A 22,970-nucleotide genomic window follows, 5' to 3' on the forward strand; every position below is an offset into this window, starting at 1 on the left:
CCTCTCTCTCTCTCTCTCTCTCTCTCTCTCTCTCTCTCTCTCTCTCTCTCTCTCTCTCTCTAAATAATATATATATATATATATATATATATATATATATATATATGTGTGTGTGTGTGTGTGTGTTTTGTGTAATATATATATATATATATATATATATATATATATATATATATATATATATATATATATATATATATATGTGTGTGTGTGTGTGTGTGTGTGTGTGCATATGTATATGTACATATCTATAATACATAATTAGTAGATTAAAGTAAGGTCAGCGAGAAAGCGAAATAAATGTAGTAGACTTGCATTGCTTGATTCAAGCAGGAACGAACTTTCCTATCTGACGATGTCTCCTCAAGCACAGGCCTTGTGGCGCAACGGATAACGCGTCTGACTACGGATCAGAAGATTCCAGGTTCGAATCCTGGCAAGGTCGATGAATTGTGTTTTTTGCCAAAAGATCGAAATAGTATAAGTTGTTGAGCTACGAGAGTAATTTTGGTTAGGTTAAATGATACTTCAAGCAAACTGCATGAATGTAAATTGTGATTACACCTTTCATCTGCATTGAGAAAACGGAATTGATAGTCAGAAGCCATCTGGGATTTTATGAAAAGAACAGTCAGAAAAAATGTGTAGTTTGCATGGCATGTGTAACAAATATATTCTGTTGGTGTTCCTGAAGCTATGAACTGTGAGGGAGATATGAGGTTAATGACTGAATGAAAGCACAAGCATGAATGCAGTAGGCAGTATTGAGAGAGACAAAAATAACGAGCACAAAAAGACATGAAATGATGAGATGTAATCAAATGAGATACAGCGAAAAGGTTAGTTACTCTATTGGTGTTCCTGAAGTGAAGGACTTTGAGGGAGATATCAGGTTAATGACTGAATGAAAGCACAAGCATGAATGCAGTAGGCAATATTGAGTGGGAAAAATAACAAGCACAAAAAGACAAAGGAAATGAAATGTAATCAACTGAGATACAGTGAAAAGGTTTGGGGAAAAATATAGATAAAAATTATAGTATTGTAAAGTTGACAGCATAGAAGCTTTATGCTAGAATAGTATACCACTAGTTAAAAAATAATAGTACAATTAACTTCTATTCAGCCCCTAGCTGCAACCCCTTTCGTTCCTCTTACTGTACCTCCGTTCATATTCTCTTTCTTCCATCTTACTCCCACCGTTCCAACAATTGCTTCATAGTGCTACTGTGAGGTTTTCCTCCTGTTACACCTTTCAAACCTTTTTACTGTCAGTTTCCGTTTCAGCACTGATTGACCTCATAGCTCCCAGCATTTGGATTAAATTCCATATTCTATTGTACTCTATTTCTGTCTTCCAAATTTGCGTTCGCAAGTTGAAAACAAAAGCTTGCCTCGACCTTGCCAGGATTCGAACCTGGAATCTTCTGATCCGTAGTCAGACGCGTTATCCGTTGCGCCACAAGGCCTGTCCCAACGTCGCAAGACCTGAGGTCGCTGCACGAGTCAAAGAGTCTTTAAATTTGACAGCAAAATTATTATTATTATTATTATTATTATTATTATTATTATTATTATTATTATTCAGTAAGGACAAACGTTCATATGGAACACACATAAGCCCAGTGAATTGCACAGCAGTTTTCCGTAGAATAGGTTGTACGTTTATGATAAGGGAATCAATGAAGAGAAGAAAATAAAATAAGGAAATACCCAGCAAACATTAGCGAATCGGGTTGGGGGGGGCGTCACCTGGGCACGTGCCCCCCAATGAAAAATAATGCAATGTACTTGAACAATTATATAAACCCATTCTTATAAGAAGATATTTAATGAGTAGCTCATATAAACAAATATACATATACATATATATACGTATACATATACATACATATATATATGTATGTATGTATATTATGACATATCGTTTGCCCCTCTCCCCCCCATGAAATTTTTCTGGACCCGCTAGTGCCAGCAAGCACACAAATGTATGCTTACGTAAACATTAAAACTTGAGATTAAGAAAAAAAATTATTCTTTATTCTCTTCTTTTGCAAAAGTCGCCGCGAATTGCAACCCTAGTCTTCCTGTTAGTGTAGCCTGAAAGAAGTGGAATAGGGATAACAAAGAATAAAGTGTGAACGGTTACTCGAAAGCGAATGGTAAAAAAGTTATGAAAAGAATATGTGAACTGTGAAAGAAAGCCATTAAAGTACATCTACCCTACTGACAGATATGGAAGTTACTTCCTTCATTTTTCAGATCTTTCACCTACTAGAGAGAGAGAGAGATCTTTCACGTAGTAGATAGAGAGGGAGAGAGAATCTTTCACCTAATAGATAGATAGACAGAGAGAGAGAGAGAGAGAGAATCTTTCACCTAATAGAGAGAGAATCTTTCACCTAATAGAGAGAGAGATCTTTCACCTAATAGATGGAGAGAGCGAGAGAGAGAGATCTTTCACCTAATAGATAGATAGAGAGAGATCTTTCACTTAATAGATACAGAGAGAGAGAGAGAGATCTTTCACCTAATAGATAGAGAGAGAGAGAGAGAGATCTTTCACTTAATAGATACAGAGAGAGAGAGAGAGAGAGAGAGATTTCACCTAGTAGAAAGAGAGAGAGAGAGAGATCTTTCACTTAATAGATACAGAGAGAGAGAGAGATCTTTCACCTAATAGATACAGAGAGAGAGAGAGATCTTTCACTTAACAGATACAGAGAGAGAGAGAGAGAGAGAGATCTTTCACCTAATAGATAGAGCGAGAGAGAGATCTTTCACCGAATAGATAGATAGAGAGAGAGAGATCTTTCATCTCATAGATAGAGAGAGAGAGAGAGATCTTTCACCTGAGAGATAGATAGAGAGAGAGAGAGAGAGAGAAGGAAAAAGTTAAGAATACACCGTATGTGCTTGATTATCTCCCTCTTGATTTTGGTCATTACAGGTAAGATAAACCCTGATAAGCAATCTTCAGGCAAGACGAAAATGAGAGGAATGTCTGATTCTCTCTCTATCTCTCTCTCTCTCTCTCTCTCTCTCTCTCTCTCTCTCTCTCTCTAAGGCAAAAGCATCTCTTCACGGGTCCGGAAATTTTCGTTGAACAGTTTTCTGTCCGTCTTTAGACACAGTAATTTAATTGTGTTTTGTTACCTTTCATTTGTAATCGTCCAGTTTCCAGTGTTTTTCGACAGCTCTCCTTATCTCCAGGCCATGGTCAGTTTTCATTAGTTTTCGTTCGTTCAGCTGATCTCTGCGCCTCAAACTGCTGGCACTACTTTCAGAAACGTTCGCGTACAACGGGTTTCTCAGAAGTGTTCGTTCAAGCTTCAAATATTAATCAGCCAATCTGCTCTGCTCTGGATTACTTTCTCTCTCTCTCTCTCTCTCTCTCTCTCTCTCTCTCTCTCTCTCTCTCTCTCTCTCTCTCTCAGTAAGAATACGAAAGTACATTGAGAGAAAAATCCACTACGACTCTTTAGGTAATAATATAATAATAATATCTTACGGCAATATGTCCAATACAAGATTCACTGACACTAAGCAATCTGCTTTAAGAATAAAAACAATAGTAATGTGGGATCATGACAACCACAAACAACAAACCCTTGTAAAGAGGCCCAAGTTAGCAATTAAAGCAATTGTTATTATATAACAGCTGTCCTTAACCTTTCAAGACATGTCACGCCCTGTAGCCAGGCTTCAGCTGTTCCGTTCGCAAAATCCCTGCGATTTATGCTAGTATTGCACAAGTCCTGGTTTTTTTTTTTTTTTTTTTTTTTTGCCATGCCCCTAGGTTAGGTTAGAATAGGATGTTCTAGGTTAGATACGTTCCACAGCATTTGGGTGTGGGAAAAACAATGAGACTATTTTCAAGAAAATTCTATGGTCAGTTTTGAAGATATGGCGTCCCGCTTTTTTTCAGGGAAAGGTCCCGGTACTCGGTTACATCTCGGGGAAAATGTGTCCCGTTCCCCATTACTTGCATAAGATGTACGACAAAAAAAAAAAAAAACGGGATGAAGATATCGAATGAACAGAAGTATAAACAAGCAAACCTCTGCCCTGAAAGCAATGGTATTTAGGTCACATGCAAATGGTAACACCTGAAAAAAGCAGGAAGATTGCTGTAATAGAGGTCATGTGAAGACCTAAATCTGTCACGGAAGCTCATGCGTAGTTGCAGTTATCAGTATGCATCTGTTAGTCGTATATATAATGTTAATAACGTTAGAGTAAATGGTGTTGAATTGCCGTAGCACATTCACTTATTTATTCAGTTATTTAGTATAAGAAAAAATAGGAAGAAGTATAGGTTGCCGACTAGAAGTTTGTTGGTGCTTAACAAATAACACAGTCACTTCTTTATGTAGTTAATTAAAATAAGAAAAATAAATATTGAATGCAAGAAGTAGGTTGCCAACTAGAAGATTGCACTTGATAAGTACTAAATCATTAGATAGGGAACTCGACTTAGTAATGCAAGCTTGCATTACTAAGGGTACTGTTCCAGCATAAACACAGATGGCTCTAAATCTGATGCTCCCCGTAGGGGGCGCAGTGCCGTCAGTGCACCTCATACGGTGCACTGTAGGCATTAAGGTTCTGTGCAGCGTGCCTTTGTCTTCTAGTGCACCCCCTTCCGTTCCTTTTACTGTACCTCCTTTCATATTCTCTTTCTTCCATCTTACTTTCCTCCTTCTTAGTGCAACTGCGAGGTTTTCCTCCTGTTACACCTTTCAGACCTTCTTCCTGTCAGTTTCCGTTTTAGCGCTGACTGACCTCGCAGGTCCCAGTGCTTGGCCTTTGGCCTAAATTCTATATTCAGTTCAACTCCTATAATAAGACGTTCTAAGATGACGTGATTGAATTCGAAGTAAACGAAATAGTGTGAGACGTTACAGAAAAAAGTTATTTGTTTATGCTTTCTTAAAGCACTTTGCTTGTAGTACATTCGTGACGATGCAATATCTCTCCTATTGTACTGCAAAGATGAGAAGGCTTTTCCAGCACCCGGCTGCAAATTCCTGAGATGTATGCCCCCAGGTTAGGTTGTAGGGTAGGTTAGATTAGGTTAGGTTAGGATATGGTTGAAGGTAATTTGGGTGTGGGAAACATAATGAGATTATTTTCAAGAAAATTCTATGGTTAGTTTTTAAGACATGGCGTCCCGCTTTCTTCAGGAAAAGGTCCCGATACTCGGTTACGTCTCGGGAAAACACCACCCGGCCGTAAGAAATTCACTCATTAGAATCTCATTTACAAAGATAAAATGATATTAGCATTTAATTTTCACGTTCATATTTACCCAAAGGTGTAAGTTCCTCATGCATTTGACAAATTTTTTTGTTATGCCTTCTTGCCATCGAAGTTAGCAAAACCCTGTAAAGGAAAACTTCCCCTATTTTCTTTCCGTTAACTTCGCTCGGAGAAGCAGTGAAGTTTTTATTGCGTTAAAAATAATCTCGACGTTTCCTCTCTCTCTCTCTCTCTCTCTCTCTCTCTCTCTCTCTCTCTCTCTCTCTCTCTCTCACTTCCACGTCCCCAAATCTCATTTAAACCCTGAAAACTTTTCGAAATGATCGCACCTCCTCAATCCGAGAAGATCCCAATAAAACCGATGTCCAAATAGTTTGCGTGATTTATGAGAGGCTTCGCAATTAAGAGATTCACGCGAATAGCAGTTTTCTGTAATCCAGAGGTTAACTGACGGGACAGGGAACCCAAAGCCCATCTCTATAGAACCCAACCCCGAAGAAGCGAGAGAATAAACGGGGAAGGGCATAGGGCGTGGCTTGATGCCTCTCGGAGGGCGAAAGGTTAGAAGGGTCCGGGAAAAGGGGGGCAGGAAGAGATTTCCAAAGCTTGGCAGTTAATGGAGGGAAACAGTCAGCAGAGATAGATGCAGGAGGTAGATAGAGGCCAGGAGAAGGGCGAGACAGATGGGTAGAGAGAGAGAGAGAGAGAGAGAGAGAGAGAGAGAGAGAAAGGGTGTGAATAGATAAAGAGAGAATAAACCAGATAGACTTAACGAAGAATTGAGAATAAAGAGATGGATACAATTTGTGAAACAACATAAATGAAAAAGGGAGAAGGATTAAAAAAAAAAAGCAAATGAATAATCTAATAGATTCTAAACTAAAATAAGTCACTTATATACCCTGGTGGGCTTCCTCCTGTCTGGCTTTGAATGCTGTTATGGCGCTGATTGCAATCCTACTACCAATTTGCCGGTTCTTAATTAGCAGTGGATGTAGGGAGGTGAAGAGCCTCCTCTCTCTCTCTCTCTCTCTCTCTCTCTCTCTCTCTCTCTCTCTCTCTCTCTCTCTCTCTCTCTCTTTATGTCTGTCTACAGTATCCCGAAAGTTCAAAAATATGTATATGAGTGAATTCAGTTTCACACAAATTTTCTTATGATGATTCTAAGGTAATCGTCAGTTACTCGAACATCACACGCACAGTATATATATATATATATATATATATATATATATATATATATATATATATATATATATATATATATATATATATATATATATATATATATATATATATATATGTGTGTGTGTGTGTGTGTGTGTGTGTGTGTGTGTGTGTATATTATATAAACAGTATAGATATATATATATATATATAATTTTGTGTGTAACGTTCGAGTAACTGACGATTACCTTAGAATTATCATAAAGTTTCATGGGCCGCGGCTCTTACAGCATTATACCGTGCCCGCCAAAAGATAGATTACCATCGGTGGCCTTGATTATATGCTGTACAGAAAACTCGATTGCACCGAAGAAACTTCGGCGCATTTTTTACCTGTTTGCTCTTAAGAGCAGATGACGCCAGAAGCCTAGAGCCTTTCGGTTCTCAGTAAATGTCTAGGGATGAGGTTGTCAGACCCTTGCCCTACTCTGGACTCCCAGCTGACATTGGTACCTTTCTCACCTGAAACGACTGCTCTGCAAGAGTTCGGAATCGATGCACGAACTTTGCAAATGCGGGCTCAGTGCCTACCTCAGATTATTATTGTTTTATTGAGTAGCTTAACAAGGGTACTGCGTGACATTTATAGATTCATTGCACTGACTCAAAAAAGGTGAACATGGGTGTAATGTTAAAGAAGGTGGACATCTAGGTGGGATAAAGCAAGGGGGAAGAAGGAAAAGTAAAAGAAGGAAGAGACCGTGTAATTTTCGATTTTACATACTAGGTACTTCACTGTCACCGTCCGAATGATTTCACCGATATTTTTGTACGTTTATTGAACATATCTGATTTTTAATGATTATTAGAATTTCAAGCGTGTCGTGAAGTGACGGTGGATGATGCTGCATGCTTGATGGTGACGTGACGTGACGGTGTGAACAAGTCCATTTGATCACATGTAAGAAATTCTCACGTCCTTTGACGTGACGTGATGTGTCGGTGACGTGATGTTATAATGTGAACCAGCCTAAAAGTCAGCAAGTTTCCGTCATGAATTAGCTCGGGCGAAACAAGGCATCGTGCAATACGGCCAAGCCTCTTTTATTAAGAAGAGATGTCGTGCAATGCCACGATACCTCTTTTCTTTATTAGAATCAGGTATTACACAACGACCAGGAAATTTTGCCTTTTATTAAAACAACATTATTTATTTTGCAACACTATCCTCTTATTAAAGCTAGCTGGCCAATAGTCAGGTTAATAAATTCATACAGCATATAGACGTTTTTTTCTCTTTAGTAAAACCAGATGCCGTACAGTATGCAAGTGCATAATTGCCATCTTTTTGTTTTTCTTACGTTTTGACGAAAGACCTTATTTTAACTGGACCTTTTAACCTTCGTTAGAACCATGCACCACCCTATTACCCATTACGTCACTCAGATCAATGTAATATATATATATATATATATATATATATATATATATATATATATATGTGTGTGTGTGTGTGTGTGTGTGTGTAAGATTATATTTAATTAACAGCTTGTTATACAATGGTCTGTATCAACTGCCGCCTCCACGTTACGGTAAAAAAAAAAAAAGAAGTTTTGGAAGAAGTGCACATTGTGATGCCACAGGAGAAGTGTTTTAACATATCAGTCAACAGCATTGCAGATTTTATTCCCCAGAATCTCGAGGATATTACAGTCGATCATTTACTCGAGTCTCCTTTACGCCGGAAGGGTAATAGAGTCTATGTTGTTCAAGAGCTCTCGGAAAATCTGGAACGAGATAAGTGGATTAGGTATAAGTATCACTCGTACAGGAATGTACGCACACACAAACACTTCCCGCTAGTGCCATCAGTGCACCGCGTGGGATGCACTGTAGGCATCACTAAAGGTTCTTCGCAGCGTGCCTTCGGCCCCTAGCTGCAACCCCTTTCGTTCTTTTTACTGGACCTCCATTCATATTATCTTTCTACCGTCTTGCTGTTCACCCTCTCCTAACAGCTATTTCATAGTGCAGCTGCGAGGTTTACCCCCTGTTACACCTTTCAGACCTATACTTACTCTCAGTTTCCTTTCCAGCGCTGAATGACCTCATAGGTCCCAGCGCTTGGCCTTTGGCCTAAACTCTGTATTCCACTCCACACGCAAGTACTGACGCGCATGCGTACATGTGAAAGTTCTTGGTTGTGTGAAATACATTTAGAAATGGCGACAGAATAACTCATATATATATATATATATATATATATATATATATATATATATATATATATATATATATATATATATATATATATATATATATATATATATATATGCGCTACACGTACGCTTACCCTTAGATATGAATAGAAATGTTATAGCCAAGTATTGACGAAAAATAAACAGGCAAACATGCAAAAAGACAGGCATATTCATGCGAATCACTGTTAAGGCAGCAGTGATGATAAAAAAAAAATATATCAGACTTGCATCTCGAGACAAATCTTTGACTGACAGTTGTCAAACATCATCGTGGAAGTATATTTGTAATTTGACAGTGTCTGTCGGTATGAGCCCAATAAAATGTCTAAAATACTTTAAGCCACATATCTCGGATACCAAATTGAAAACCTAGATGACTGTGTTTGGTACATGTGTTTATGAGCCAAGATGCAAGTGGTATAATCACAGGGATTACAGCTGTGATTTAACCTTGATATCTAACGTGACTGTAATTTATCATCTGAAACGAACGACTTACCAGATTATATTATCGTTATGAGGCCGTATTAGTGTATGTATGTTTATTTATATATATATATATATATATATATATATATATATATATACATATACATATATATAAAAATATGTGTATATATATACACATATATAAAAATATATATATATATATATATATATATATATATATATATATATATATATAAGTATATATATATATGCATATAAATATATATATATATATATATATATATATACATACTGTATATATATATATATATATATATATATATATATATATATATATATATATATATATATATATATATATATATATATACACACACACACCTACGCATAAAAACTTTCGGCGAATGTGGTAACTGATTTCAATGCTTCAACTTACCCAAGCGGGCACTGGGTAATCATTTTGCAAGATGGCCGATACTAAGGCGTCAACGCTTCCTCCCTCAGCCTGTAACAGATATGAAAATAGAATTTAAAACAGAGAAAGAACGAGTGATTAAAAATCTGATGAGCGATTTCCTACCCGCCTCCCGTCCCTCCACCACACAGTGGATTATACAGTATTTTGATGCTGCACTGTCTCCCATATCTGTATTATTTTTTCTCTGTTCAAGTCTAGTCCCCTTGCAACCTTCAACTGTCACCTTACCAACTAGACCAGTGGTTATTAAGCTTTTTATTACCACGCCCCCTCTGAGAGTTGGTCCTTCCCTCCACGGCCCCCTTGCGTCTATGAGTAAAATTCCCTCCAAGATTCAAAGGAAAATGAAAAATAAAGAGAAAGATTGAAAGGGTGTTTTTATTCTTAAGCCGAACGAGTCTAACCACAGTAGTAGACTAAAGGATACTAACGTCATAAGGCAATACGTTTGCATTTGTTCTTAAACTTCTGAATATTAGTTCCTCACTCTTGTTAAGACAATAACGAATATAATTAGAGAATTTTAAATTTTTTCCTAGGGCTTGTGGCCCCCCCCCTGGAAATAGCTGACGCCCCCAGGTTGAGAACCACCGAACTAAACATAATTCATTCGTTAGGTTAACAAGGACGGAATTGGTGTATGAAAATGTCCCCAACCTGGGATAAGACCCAGAGAAGAGCAGGCAACCGCTCACATTATGAGAGAGACAGTTGGGGGGGGGGGGGGAGTGTTGAGGATCTAATTACTTTGAAAATTCCAGCGTGATATAAAAATTTGACCACAAGTCTCAGACACATTGGTCCAGGGCTAGTAACCCCTGCCTAAGAGTCTGCAAATAAATGCTAATGACAATAAGACTGGTTAAGCAAAGGGTTAATTCTGTACCAATGACCATAAGTAAAGGGTTAATTCTCTACTAATGACCATAAGTAAAGGGTTAATTCTGCACCAAAGGAACTGTGACTGAAATATTACTTAAGAGTAGATTAAAGATTAAAAATAGATAAATACGTGAATAAATCAATATTTATTTTCAAACAAGTAAAAAATGTGCCAAAGCTGTACAGCCGCTACAGCTTATAATCAAGGCCACCGAAAATAAATCTACCTTTCAGTGGTCTTGGTATAATTCCGTATGAGCCGCGGCCCATGAAACTTTAACCACGGCCCAGTGGTGGCCTATCCTATATAGTTGCCGTACGCACGATTATGGCTATCTTTAACCTTAAATAAGTAAAAACTACTGAGGCTAGAGGGCTGCAATGTATGTGCTTGATGCTTGGAGGGTGGATGATCAACATACCAATTTACAGCCCTCTAGCCTCAGGAGTTTTTAAGATGTGGGGGCGGGCAGAAAAAAGTTCGGACGGACAGACAAAGCCGGCACAATAGTTTTCTTTTACAGAAAACTTAAAAATATCAAGGGAGTTTCTCGCTGTCAAATTTTAAGTAACCAGCGATGTCGGTGAAATTTAGGTAAACTTATCGAGCACACTCATACGTGTGTAACACCTGTTTGGTATTTGACACCCAACTTCCACCTTCACAATAAAAAGAAAAAACAATCTGAAAAGTGTGCTGTTGTTAGTATGTACATTAAGAGTGTAAGGCTAATGTGATGATGATATATTTTTCCGTTCAACGGTCTTCGTTAATACAAGCGCTCTTTATAATCATCCATTTTCTTTAATGACGAAAATAGAAAACGATAATTTCAAGAATGACTCCAAAGAGTACGTCCCGTGATACCGAATATGCTTTATATTGTTAAATTATTCCTTTAATTTACTATTTTATGTATTGGCATTTTGTGTAAATGTTACATTATTTGTTCATACGCCTGTTTACTCCCGTTTGCTATCGATATAAGCCTTAGCGAACGAGATTGAGCTCAGGTAAGAGGCTGCACAATAACATTTTTGAATCACAACAGTTATCATTACCAACACGAACTCAATTTATTGTTAACTTTTGAGAATAATGCCTCCTCAGTTGTGTATAATTTTTATATGAAATTCTTTTAAAACTTATTTATTTATTTTTAGTTTTCTACTTAAATTTATTACGGCGTCAATAACCTAGATGTTGTGACGCCAGTTTTAATAGATATAATCAGTCAGTCAGTCCTCAGTTGTGTAAGAATAGAACGAACTAAAGTCTCTTCAGTTGTGTAAGAATAGATCGAACTAAAGTCTCTTCAGTTGTGTAAGAATAGAACGAACTAAAGTCTCTTCAGTTGTGCAAGAATAGAACGAACTAAAGTCTCTTCAGTTGTGTAAGAATAGATCGAACTAAAGTCTCTTCAGTTGTGTAAGAATAGAACGATCTCTAAAGTCTCTTTAGTTGTGTAAGAATAGAAAGAACTCAGAAGTCTGATAATGTTGAGAGAGGAGAGAGAGAGAGAGAGAGAGAGAGAGAGAGAGAGAATAGCACAGTGCAATAAGAACCAAATTCAACCTTGTCTAACCGAAATAGTTTCACAAACAGACAAGTGCTTTGGTGGTATAGCGCTTCATCGCGTTAGCTGGGTTCGTGTACGGCTCCCGAATTCTCACACAACGGTCCAACAATCTGGAAATGGGCAACGAGTGTCTGCTGAGGTCTGGGAAAAAAGGGGTAGGGCTAGCAACCTCACCCCTAGATTTGCAGAGAGACTGAGACTTATAAGGCTGTACCCATTTGGTACTAAACCGTCCAAAACAATAAGGTGTATGGTGATCACACATACATACATACATATATATATATATATATATATATATATATATATATATATATATATGTATTCGCTGAAAGCAATTGCTTCAGTGGCATCCTAGAGTTTCAAGCATGAATATTCATATCGTCGGAGTTTTTAGTTCCGATTCTCATGCGTCAGCTTATTGCTCTCCTTCGCGAAACAGGACAGGTGTCGTGACGACGAGCAGTAAATGGAAGAAGGGAAAACTGACGCGGTTACTCACCATTTTTTCGTAAATGCATTCTCCTTTCAGAATGTCTACCGCAAAGGGCCCTATGCCGTGGTAGGGCATGTCATTTCCAACGTACCCATATTGATAGACGAGAGTTCTTTCTCCTGGAAATAATAATAATAATAATAGAAGTGGAACAATTGTTGTGAATTTCTGAAGCTATTCTGATCATCCTGAAATCAGATTAGTATCTAGCTTCACATGTGCTCAACAGATACAGAAAAAAAAAAAAATGAAAGAGAAATCTGCACTGGTATCGACAGAATTTTTTTTTGTTAAGTGATAATAACTAATCTACTGAAGAGATTTACTGTACATCTGAACCAGGTGGATTAGAGCTTAACTAGTAGTCTATTGACAAAAAAAAAAAAATATTCATTTGATGCCCTGGGCCAGAGTAAAAATATCATTTATTAAGGGATTTATTTATTTATCTGTTATGGTGTTTGAATGATGGTATCCGCGATTGCTAAATTCATTTCTGTATCGTCAAAGTCATCAAAATCATTCAAGGAGGTCAGAGTGCAGAGAAGATTATGGATAATAATTAAAATAATTATATGTAATGATTATAAGGAGTATCAAAATAACTCCACATCAAATTGAGTTCATGATTCCCTTCCGCCCCGTAGGGGGGGTTAATGCCGTCAGTGCACCTCATGCGGTGCACTGTAGGCATTACTTTAAATTTCTTTGCAACACCCCTTTCGTTCCCTTTACTATACCTCCTTTCATATTCTCTTTCTTACATCTTACTTTCCACCCTCTTCTAACAATTGAATCATGGTGCAGCTGCGAGGTCTCCCTCCTGTTACACCTTTCAAACCTTTTACTGTCAAATTCCGTTTCAACGCTGAATGACCTCATAGGTCCCAGTGCCTGGCCTTTGGCCTAAATTCTGTATTCAATTCAGCGAGTCCCCTCCACTGCTAAATAAGATGAAGGAAGGTTCTTTTCTTCAGCTGATTCTTAAGCGACCTTACCAAGTCCACTGGAGTTCTCCAGCTTCTTGACCTCTGCCTTGACCTTTGTGTGCCCATCCTTATGTGAAGCTCTCTCCCCATCTCCTATTTCTTGATTGGGTTTATGACCATTGCCTAAGTGCCACTGTTCGTTGATCGGGTCCATTTTGAATCTGGTGAAGCAGCTGCCACATTGTTCCCTCAGGGGAAGCTGGAAAGATTTTTTTTCCTTATAGGTAAATTTGAACATGGGGGATTTACCTAAATTAGGCAGATATACTTTAAATGAGTAATCTGGGGTCTAATTATAAAGCAGTTGCTATACCATGATGGTTTATATTTTGCAGTGTATTGGCTTAATGGTTCTGCAGGAATGAAGGAAATACATAGATATGGAGCAAGGGAGGTTTTAGAAAGAAATCACCGAAATGAAATCACTGGTTGACCTTTATCCCTTTTCCTTGACTTATAAGTTTTTTCGTTCAGAATTAGTTCTCAAAAAAAAAAAAGCTGTACAGAAATGATTAAGGGGAAACACGGAAAGTGTTAGAAATAAAGCAAGAAAATCAGTATAGGGCAACACTGTCCTACTGATTACCTCTCCCCCAAAACTTTTTGAGTTTTGTCGACCAGAAAGCAATCCCGTGACTTCAGAAGGAAAGGGCTATGCAAGAAAGAGGGAGGGAGGAAGGTAGATTAAAAAAAAAACACACACACAAAAAAAACACACACACTCAAAGTAAAAATGTGCCGAAGTTTCTTCGGCGCAGTCGATTTTTCTGTACAGCATATATTGCTGTATGAAACTCTCAGCCATGGCCCATGATACTCTCAGCCGCGGCCCATGAAAATTTCAGCCCCGGCCCGGTGGTGGCCTGTATTGTTGGCACTTATATATAGCGGTGCCAGACGCACGATCTTGGCTAAATTTGACCTTAAATAAAATAAAAACTACCGAGGCTAAAGGGCTGCAATTTGTTATGCTTGATGATTGGAGGGTGGATGATCAACATACCAATTTGCAGCCCTTTAGCCTCAGTAGTTTTTAAGATCTGAGGGCGGACAGAAAAAGTGCGGACAGACAGACAAATAGTCATATCAACAGTTCTCTTTTACAGAAAACTAATAAAAAAGGACGGTGTGGCCCCATTGCCTTATCCTATTGCTTACCCTTAGACTTCTGTCGCCCAGAATCAATTCTTGTGCCATACAGGAGAATATGGTTGCCCCTCCGTCCTCAATGATCTTGGAGTCCCCGACAGTCTTCAGGAACTGACTTCCCTTCGTGTAGAGAACATTAGCTCGCTGTAACGACCAGAACATGAATTACTATCCAGTGACAACGAGCTGCAAATAGCCTAAAGATAGATACGTTTTCAAACTTAGTTGGGAGATGAGTATAATCAATTTTTGAAGTGCGTATTGCTTTGTTGCGCATTTGTTTCTTAATTTCTAAAGGGTGAAGGACTTGTGTGCGTAGGAATAGGGAACTACTTTGGAGACACAAGTCGTCTGCTAGGGTATTTATCCCTGTTTCAGCAGTTGGAGGATAAATGTGGCAGTGAATTCTGCCTCTTCTATTTTGTCTTAGCCACGTAAAATAAGTCCAATCCTTCGGGCCAGCCCTAGGAGAGCTGTTAATCAGCTCAGTGGTCTGGTAAAACTAAGGTATACTTAACTTTTATTACTGAAGTCACCCCTATTAGGGCGTACTTTCATTTGCTGAAAAGACCATACTTACGTTCACATTATACCATCACGTCACTGTCACGTCACCGTCGCATCAGCCGTGCCTTGTATTCACACTACCCACCCCAATCCCGTTCAATTCGTGCCCCAACCTCCCAGTAGTCATGGCGCTCACAGATTTAGCGTTAAGAAACTTGCAGAAGCACCGTCACGTCACGTCACGTCAAAATATTCTTTCCAAGAAACCGGGTCGTGAAGTAACGGTGGATGCCGGGTGCTTGATGGTGACGTGACGTGATGGTGTGAACAAGTCCATTTGATTACTTGTAAGAAATTCTCACGTCCTCTGACGTGACGTGACGTGTCGGTGACGTGATGTTATAATGTGAATCAGCCTTAAACACATTTTCGTGCGTGTAAATGGGTCTCTTAGAAATATAAACTTTTCTCTCATAACCTTAATTTCCAGAAGCCTTTTGACGAGGCTTTTATTGGCATAAAGATTCCAAAGCAAGAAACTATTAAGAACATCTAAGGGGAGTCTGAGGGATGTTTAAAAAATATTGACCTGTGAAGGAATGAAGGAGTGATGGTGAAGGAAGGTTGTGGAAAGAAAGGACTCAGAAGGAAGGAATGACAGAGGGAATGAACAGGTGAGAAATGTTGTAGAAAGAAAGGGCTCTATTAGGAAGGAGGAAAATTATAGATGGGTGTTATAGACAGGATGGGGCCAGAAGGAAAGATAGAAAGAGGTATGGAAGTTTGAAGGATGCTTCACGAAGAAAGGACTGATAAAATTGAGAGAGAGAGAGAGAGAGAGAGAGAGAGAGAATCTCTAATGGAGCAAAGGAAGTTTCAGAAAGAAAGTATCTGGCACAACTGCTCACGTTCATCTCTCTTATCTGGCTGTTTTTGGCTCTCCTTAAACAGTTCTGAAGTTTGCTTTGCGCTATCACGGCGAAGCCACCGTTGCCACCATTGCCACCGTTGCCGTTGCCGCCCGCGCTGCCTCCGTTGCCTAAACCGACCGCGCTACCACCGTTGCCATTACCACTGGAGTCTCTGGCACCCGACGCGCCAGTGTTGCTAGTTCCGCGCAGACTGTAAGCGGCGTCAGCGCAAATTGCAAGGCTGCTGGGGAGCCACTTTCCAACGCAGTCATTAGCCTGGGAAAGCAACACAGTCACTTGCCATATTTATTGATATATTTATATTTATTAATATAAATACATAAACTGTCGCCTCGTTCTATTTGCTGTTACTGTTAGAGTTGTCATATACAGTAGTACTTATGTGGGAGATGATGTGTGCCCTAATATTGTTTCTGTTTGTAACAGTGTGATATCGTCAGAACCACTTGCACCTCTGTGACTGTTCAGAACGGAGTTATCTATATCTAAGATCCAGGATTTTCTGGTGTACACACACACACATATATATATATATATATATATATATATATATATATATATATATATATATATATATATATATATATATATATATTATAGATACTTACTGTATATTAGTTTTATCTCTTACACAATTGTTCTGTTTATTAATACAATCACTAACAGGACCTCATCGAAACTGGATGGTATCTAGCGGAGATATTTATTAAAAAAAAGTTACAAGCTTTTCCAGGACTGTTAGTCCTGGAAAGCTTGTAACTTTTTTTTTTTTAATAAATATCTCCGCTAGACACCATCCAGTTTCAGTGAGGTCCTGTTAGTAACTATATACTTATATATAAATATATATATATATATATATATATATATATATATATATATATATATATATATAAGATAAAATTAAGAAATGGAAACACTGGAGTGCTGCGAGGCCTTTCGACACTAGACCTTTACTTAGAAGACTAGTGTCGAAAGGCCTCCGCAGCACTCCAGTGTTTCCTGTTTCCTTTCTGTGGATTTTATTTATTTATATATTCATCACGTTCCATATTTTCGTGATTCAGTTATACATATATATATAATATATATATATAATATATATATATATATATATATATATATATATATATATATATATATATATATATATATATATAAAATCAGTCATAATAACAAAGGCACCAAAGAAATTTTAGGAAAACTAATTTCCAAAACAGGCATTGTTTAGGTGGAATTTGTTGAAAGACTGAAAAAAGGCTGGTCAAACGCTGTGTATGTATGTATTGTTGTATATGTATCGTGCTATGTATACGTATTTAAGTATGTGTATGTATGTGTGTGTGGTTGCACTTGCAGGTGTACACAAACACACACACACACACGTCTGCGTGAGTTTCTATACGTATTTTAACAAAATTTTCCCCGAAAAAACCTGCATTTATACATAAGGTTAATGACCTCTGGCTCGTTTGAATAAGATTAGAAACAGAAACTGTGCTTGCACATCAAACCGTCAACCTCTTATATTCATGGAAAGTCCAGGTGACATTTCCATCACAAACCTGTCAAGCGGATGGTTGAGAAGACCCAGAGCTCACCTGCGCGGTGCTCATTAGCCGTAATTACCTTCGAAAGTGCATTAGAGATCGTTGCTTAAGTGGAAGTTGAAAAAGCATTACTTTGCCACCCGAGACTAATGACTGAAAAGTATCTTGCTCAGATTCGTAATTAATGGCTGAATCGTTTACGATCATTTTACGAAAAAAGAGGACCGTTATGCAAACGGTCGAAAGCTTCCTTATTTTCTTTTTTTTTTACCCTTTTTTGTATTTTGGAAAAATACAGTCTCTCATTTACATTATTGCGGCTTTTTTTTTTTTTTACTCATTAACAAAAATATTACATTAGAACCGAAGCCACCTCAAAATCCAGTTGACTCTTGAAAGCCTCACTGGAAGCCAGCTGTCATTCTGAGACCCCGGCGAGGAGGTAAAAGAAGAAAGAAAGGAAGAAAGGGCCCCTTACCTGTAGCCAGTCAGAGTCTGCTCCCGCGAAGCAAGCGATGCAGTCTGTCCTCGTCTGATCATTCAGGATCAAACCGCACAGCTCGAACCCCAGCGCTGGAAAAACGTCGGCTTGTCTCGGGTCTATCAGAGAAGGCGCCATTCCGCTGCACTCCTTGGGTTGCAAAGGAAAATGACTTTTAAGCGTTGCAAAGGGAAATGACTTTTGAAAAATATACAGTTTAGAATGTATATATAAAAAAACTGTAGTTCTGACTGACTTAAAATTAGTTTGGTACACACGTTATCATGTGTACCAACTTTTTCTCCCTTTGATACTAAACTTCTGCAAACTTCTCACTGTCTTTACTTCCTTACTCGTATAATAACTAGCTACTTCATTCATTTTACAGTCACCTGTAATGTGTACACCAAAATTTGAAGTCACGTTCACAGTTTCGATTCTTAAAAGATTTAAATAAAAAAAAAATAGAATATTTATTCCAAAGCCCCTCTAATTGTCTTTAGCTCAGATGCTAAGCAGAGAAACGAAATGAACGTATGACCAGTTCTCGACAGCAAATGAAAACCTAGGTAGAGAATCTTCTTCGTATTTTAAATAAGCACACTTCGGGCACAACTGTTAAAAACCTCTATGAGAAAAGAAAAAAAAGGTTAGATTTACCTCGAGCGTCACAAGGAAAGCAGTCAGAAATAAGCCGAACATTTTGGACGTTGTTGCTCTGCCAAAATATCGCTGCTTCGTCTTCTCTCTCTCTCTCTCTTCCTCTTTCTCTTTCCTCCTCTCCTTCTCCTGCTTTCCTCGCGCAAGTGGCGTCGGAGAAGTAAAGGCGGAGAGGCCCCGGATAAGAGAACCTCCGCTGACCGGCTCTCGAGTATCGAGTGACGAGGCTCGCCTATTGGCCCGTCACACCTGTCTCATTCCTGATTCAGTTTTGTCTGTATTGACTCCGCCCCTAAATCTCTCTCTCTCTCTCTCTCTCTCTCTCTCTCTCTCTTAATTTTTATTGCCTGTACACATGTGGACACGCACACGCATGTAACTGCGTGTGTATATATATAGGCCTATATAGATATATATATATATATATATATATATATATATATATATATATATATATATATATATATATATATAATACAGTATATGTATATATATTTATATATGTGTGTGTATATATACATATAAACATAAATTATGTAAATATATGTATATATAAATTATACATATATATAATGTATATATGTGTGGGTGTGTGTAAAGAGAGAGAGTATTAAATATATGTTCCAGGCTATTCACTTTCAGCAGCTGAAATTCCCCTCATGCTACACAGTTGCCTGTTCCGATATTTCCTATACAGAAAAAAAAATATATAGCATTTCCTCACGCAACCCAAATTAATGAACTGAAACATCTCTTTTAAAATTCTTAAAACACTCGCGTCATTTCCCAGGCGGCAATGAGTCAAAACGACTCCCAATGGCCGACGGCGTAAAAGAGTGTGGAAAATGGTCTGAAACGCCACGTTTGTGCCTCTTTCGTAATGGACGTTAGACGACCGTCATAAATCACTTTATACGTCTGGTTTTTTCGTTCGTTTTTTGAAGGTTATCGTGGGCAAAAGTTCTCTCTCTCTCTCTCTCTCTCTCTCTCTCTCTCTCTCTCTCTCTCTCTCTCTCTCTCTCTCAGTTATTTTCCCAGTACTAATGAAATAAGCAATCTATTTCCCAGTGTAGAAGACACTGATTATATTTACATCTCTCTCTCTCTCTCTCTCTCTCTCTCTCTCTCTCTCTCTCTCTCTCTCTCTCTCTCTCAAGTTATTTTCCCAGTACTAATGAAATAAGCAATCTATTTCCCACTATAGAAGACACTGATTATATTTACACTCTCTCTCTCTCTCTCTCTCTCTCTCAAGTTATTTTCCCAGTAGTAATGATATAAACAATTTATTTCCCAGTATAGAAGACAATAAATATATTGACAATCTCTCTCTCTCTCTTTCTCGCCTTATTTTCCCAGTGCTAATGAAATAAACAATGTATTTCCCAGTATAGAAGACAATAATTACGCTTACGATCTCTCTCTCTCTCTCTCTCTCTCTCTCTCTCTCTCTCTCTCTCTCTCTCTCTCTCTCTCTCTCCTTATTTTCCCGGTACTAATGAAATAAACAATCTATTTCCCAGCATAGAAGACAATAATTACACTCTCTCTCTCTCTCTCTCTCTCTCTCTCTCTCTCTCTCTCTCTCTCTCATTTTCCCAGGACTAATGAAATAAACAATCTGTTTCCCAGTACAGGTAACCCTACCTGTTGAAGTAGAAGTAATTACTATGCAAATGCGGAGAAGTGGTGGACAGGGACCTGTAACACATTAACCTTCAAGTAAGTGATAGGTTCGGGTTTTCAGACTTTGAGAAATTAACATATAGAAGGATTTATAATCATACAAATTATGTATATGTATATACATATATACATTATGTATGTAATGTATATGTATGTGTATTTCATATATAGCATATATATGCATGTGTTTATATATATAAATACACACACACACACACACACACACATATATATATATATATATATATATATATATATATATATATATATATATATATATATATATATATATATATATATATATATATATATATGTGTGTGTGTGTGCTTATAATACAACTCCTTGCTGCTGGGAGAAAAGGGCGCTGGTGACTGGTACAATATACATACATACACTGCCGGGGTCTAAGCGATGACAGGCAGGGCAACTGATCGAGACTACAAAAGTCTACCCCAAAGCCAAATCAGAGTCCTTCAAAAAAAAGTTAAGTATATCTTAGTTTAACCAGACCATTGAGCTGATTAACAGCTCTCCTAGGGGAAAACAGCACGTTAAAAGAAGAAGAATACATATATATGTGTTTGTTTGAGAGAGAGAACACAGGCAAATATATCCGCGTGTGGTAGGACATAGGAAGTTAAAATGTATGAAAAATTGTGAAAATTCGTGAAAGTGCAGGAGCTACTGTAAATGACTGACCAGGTTGTGTTGTTGAAGAACAGGGTCCAGAAAAATAAGTAGTGAGAATAGCAATTGTTCTATAGTATAAAGGTAAGCGCCGCGGAGGCGACTGTAACATACGGGGACATAACACTACTTCGTATGGCCAGGAAGGTGAACTGGAAGATTTTGACAGACACTAGACCCCGTAGGGTGGGTGGTAGTACCATCAGTGCACCTCACACGGTGCATTGTAGGCATTACTTAAGGTTCTTTACGGCGTTCCTTCGTCCCCTAGCTGCAACCCCTTTCATTCCTTTCACTGTACCTCCGTTCATACCCTCTTTCTTCCATCTGACTTTCCACCCTCTCTTAACAATTGTTTCTTAGTGCAACTGCGAGGTTATCCTCCCGTTACACCTTTAAACCCTCCTTTACTCTCAATTTCCGTTTCAGCGCTGAATGACCTCATAGGTCCCATCGCTTGGCATCATGCCTAAATCCCATATTCCAGCTCATTTGCCGACAGACACTACGATGACAGTATTGACAGAGAAGAACGGTTTGGGTTCAGACAGGGAAGAGGTTGAGAGGATCGAGCCCTGATATGAAACAGTCATATGAAAGTTTGAAAGTAAAGGGGAAGTGTATGTATGTGGTATTCAGGCTTACTGTCGCCTGTGTACCAACACTAAGAGGAAACGGATTGAATCCCTGTTCAGGGTGGGTACACTTGCCATATACAATTTCCCTTTTAAGGGTTAGTAATTAATGGGGTTTATGTGGCCTGATATCTGAAAGTGTGTGTGTGTAATATATACATATATATATATAATACATATGTATGCATGTATACATATGTATACTGCGACAGCCAGAAGGAAATATTTAAAAAGGCATAAATACCTGACTATTTCGTGTATTTGAGATATACCCATTCCCTGAAAAGGTCTGCGCCAATTACACTAAAGCGCTAGATACTTATGCCTATTAATTTACATGGACCTGAGCAAAGCTTATGATTGAATCGAATTTCGGGAATGTGTGGAGAATTGAAGACGCATGGGATAGCAGATATTACGAGAAGGTTCAAGTTTTTACGACGGCAATGAAGCAGGTGTTAGAATTTGCAGGAGACTGAGCGACTAATCTGTTGTAAAATGGGAATGAGACATTTTTATTATCTCTCTAGTTCCATATCTTGAAGGATGGAGAAATGTGAAAAGTGATAGATTCCATATCTTGAAGGATGGAGAGATGTGAAAAGTGAAAGATTCTATATCTTGAAGGATGGAGAGATGTGAAAAGTGATAGATTCCATATCTTGAAGGATGGAGAGATGTGAAAAGTGATAGATTCCATATCTTGAAGGATGGAGAGATGTGAAAAGTGATAGATTCCATATCTTGAAGGATGGAGAGATGTGAAAAGTGATAGATTCCATATCTCTAAGGATGGAGAGATATGAAAAGTGATAGATGCCATATCACTAAGGATGGAGGGATGTGAAAAGTGATAGATTCCATATCTTGAGGATAGAGAGATGTGAAAAATGATAGATTCCATATCTTGAAGGATGGAGAGATGTGAAAAGTGATAGATTCCATATCTTGAGCATGGAGAGATGTGAAAAGTGATAGATTCCATATCTTGAAGGATGGAGAGATGTGAAAAGAGATAGATTCCATATCTTGAGCATGGAGAGATGTGAAAAGTGACAGCAGATGATACAGAACTAATTGGCGACACTGAAGAGAAACCACAGTGAAAGTCTGAAAG

At 38.1% G+C, this 22,970-nt stretch overlaps 2 protein-coding genes and 2 non-coding genes across 4 annotated transcripts in view; 2 read left to right on the top strand and 2 right to left on the bottom strand.

The window, feature by feature from the left end:
- LOC136845152 (uncharacterized) overlaps positions 1–22,970 on the top strand; it is a 169,693-nt gene that overhangs the window by 115,150 nt on the left and 31,573 nt on the right. The window lies entirely within an intron of this gene.
- Positions 373–445, top strand: TRNAR-ACG (transfer RNA arginine (anticodon ACG)). Its single transcript has one exon. It is a non-coding gene; the product is annotated as a tRNA-Arg (tRNA).
- Positions 1,397–1,469, bottom strand: TRNAR-ACG (transfer RNA arginine (anticodon ACG)). The gene has a single exon. It is a non-coding gene; the product is annotated as a tRNA-Arg (tRNA).
- Positions 7,609–19,073, bottom strand: LOC136845151 (uncharacterized). The gene is made up of 8 exons (XM_067115098.1): positions 18,845–19,073; positions 18,182–18,334; positions 16,130–16,408; positions 14,724–14,858; positions 13,575–13,764; positions 12,583–12,695; positions 9,577–9,645; positions 7,609–8,216 (listed from the first exon to the last, which is right to left on the bottom strand). The coding sequence occupies exons 1-8, from the start codon at positions 18,884–18,886 to the stop codon at positions 8,166–8,168; spliced, it is 1,032 nt and encodes a 343-aa protein (XP_066971199.1). The 5' UTR covers positions 18,887–19,073; the 3' UTR covers positions 7,609–8,165.

Source organism: Macrobrachium rosenbergii, chromosome 13 (assembly GCF_040412425.1).
Source record: "Macrobrachium rosenbergii isolate ZJJX-2024 chromosome 13, ASM4041242v1, whole genome shotgun sequence".
NCBI lineage: Eukaryota > Metazoa > Arthropoda > Malacostraca > Decapoda > Palaemonidae > Macrobrachium > Macrobrachium rosenbergii.

Coding starts and splice junctions, on each gene's coding strand:
- LOC136845151 (XM_067115098.1), bottom strand. CDS start 18,886: ATGTTCGGCTTATTTCTGACTGCTTTCCTTGTGACGCTCGAG. Junction 16,409..18,181: donor CAGACTCTGACTGGCTACAG/GTAAGGGGCCCT, acceptor TTGCTTTCCCAG/GCTAATGACTGCGTTGGAAA. Junction 13,765..14,723: donor TGGGCGACAGAAGTCTAAGG/GTAAGCAATAGG, acceptor AAATCTTTCCAG/CTTCCCCTGAGGGAACAATG.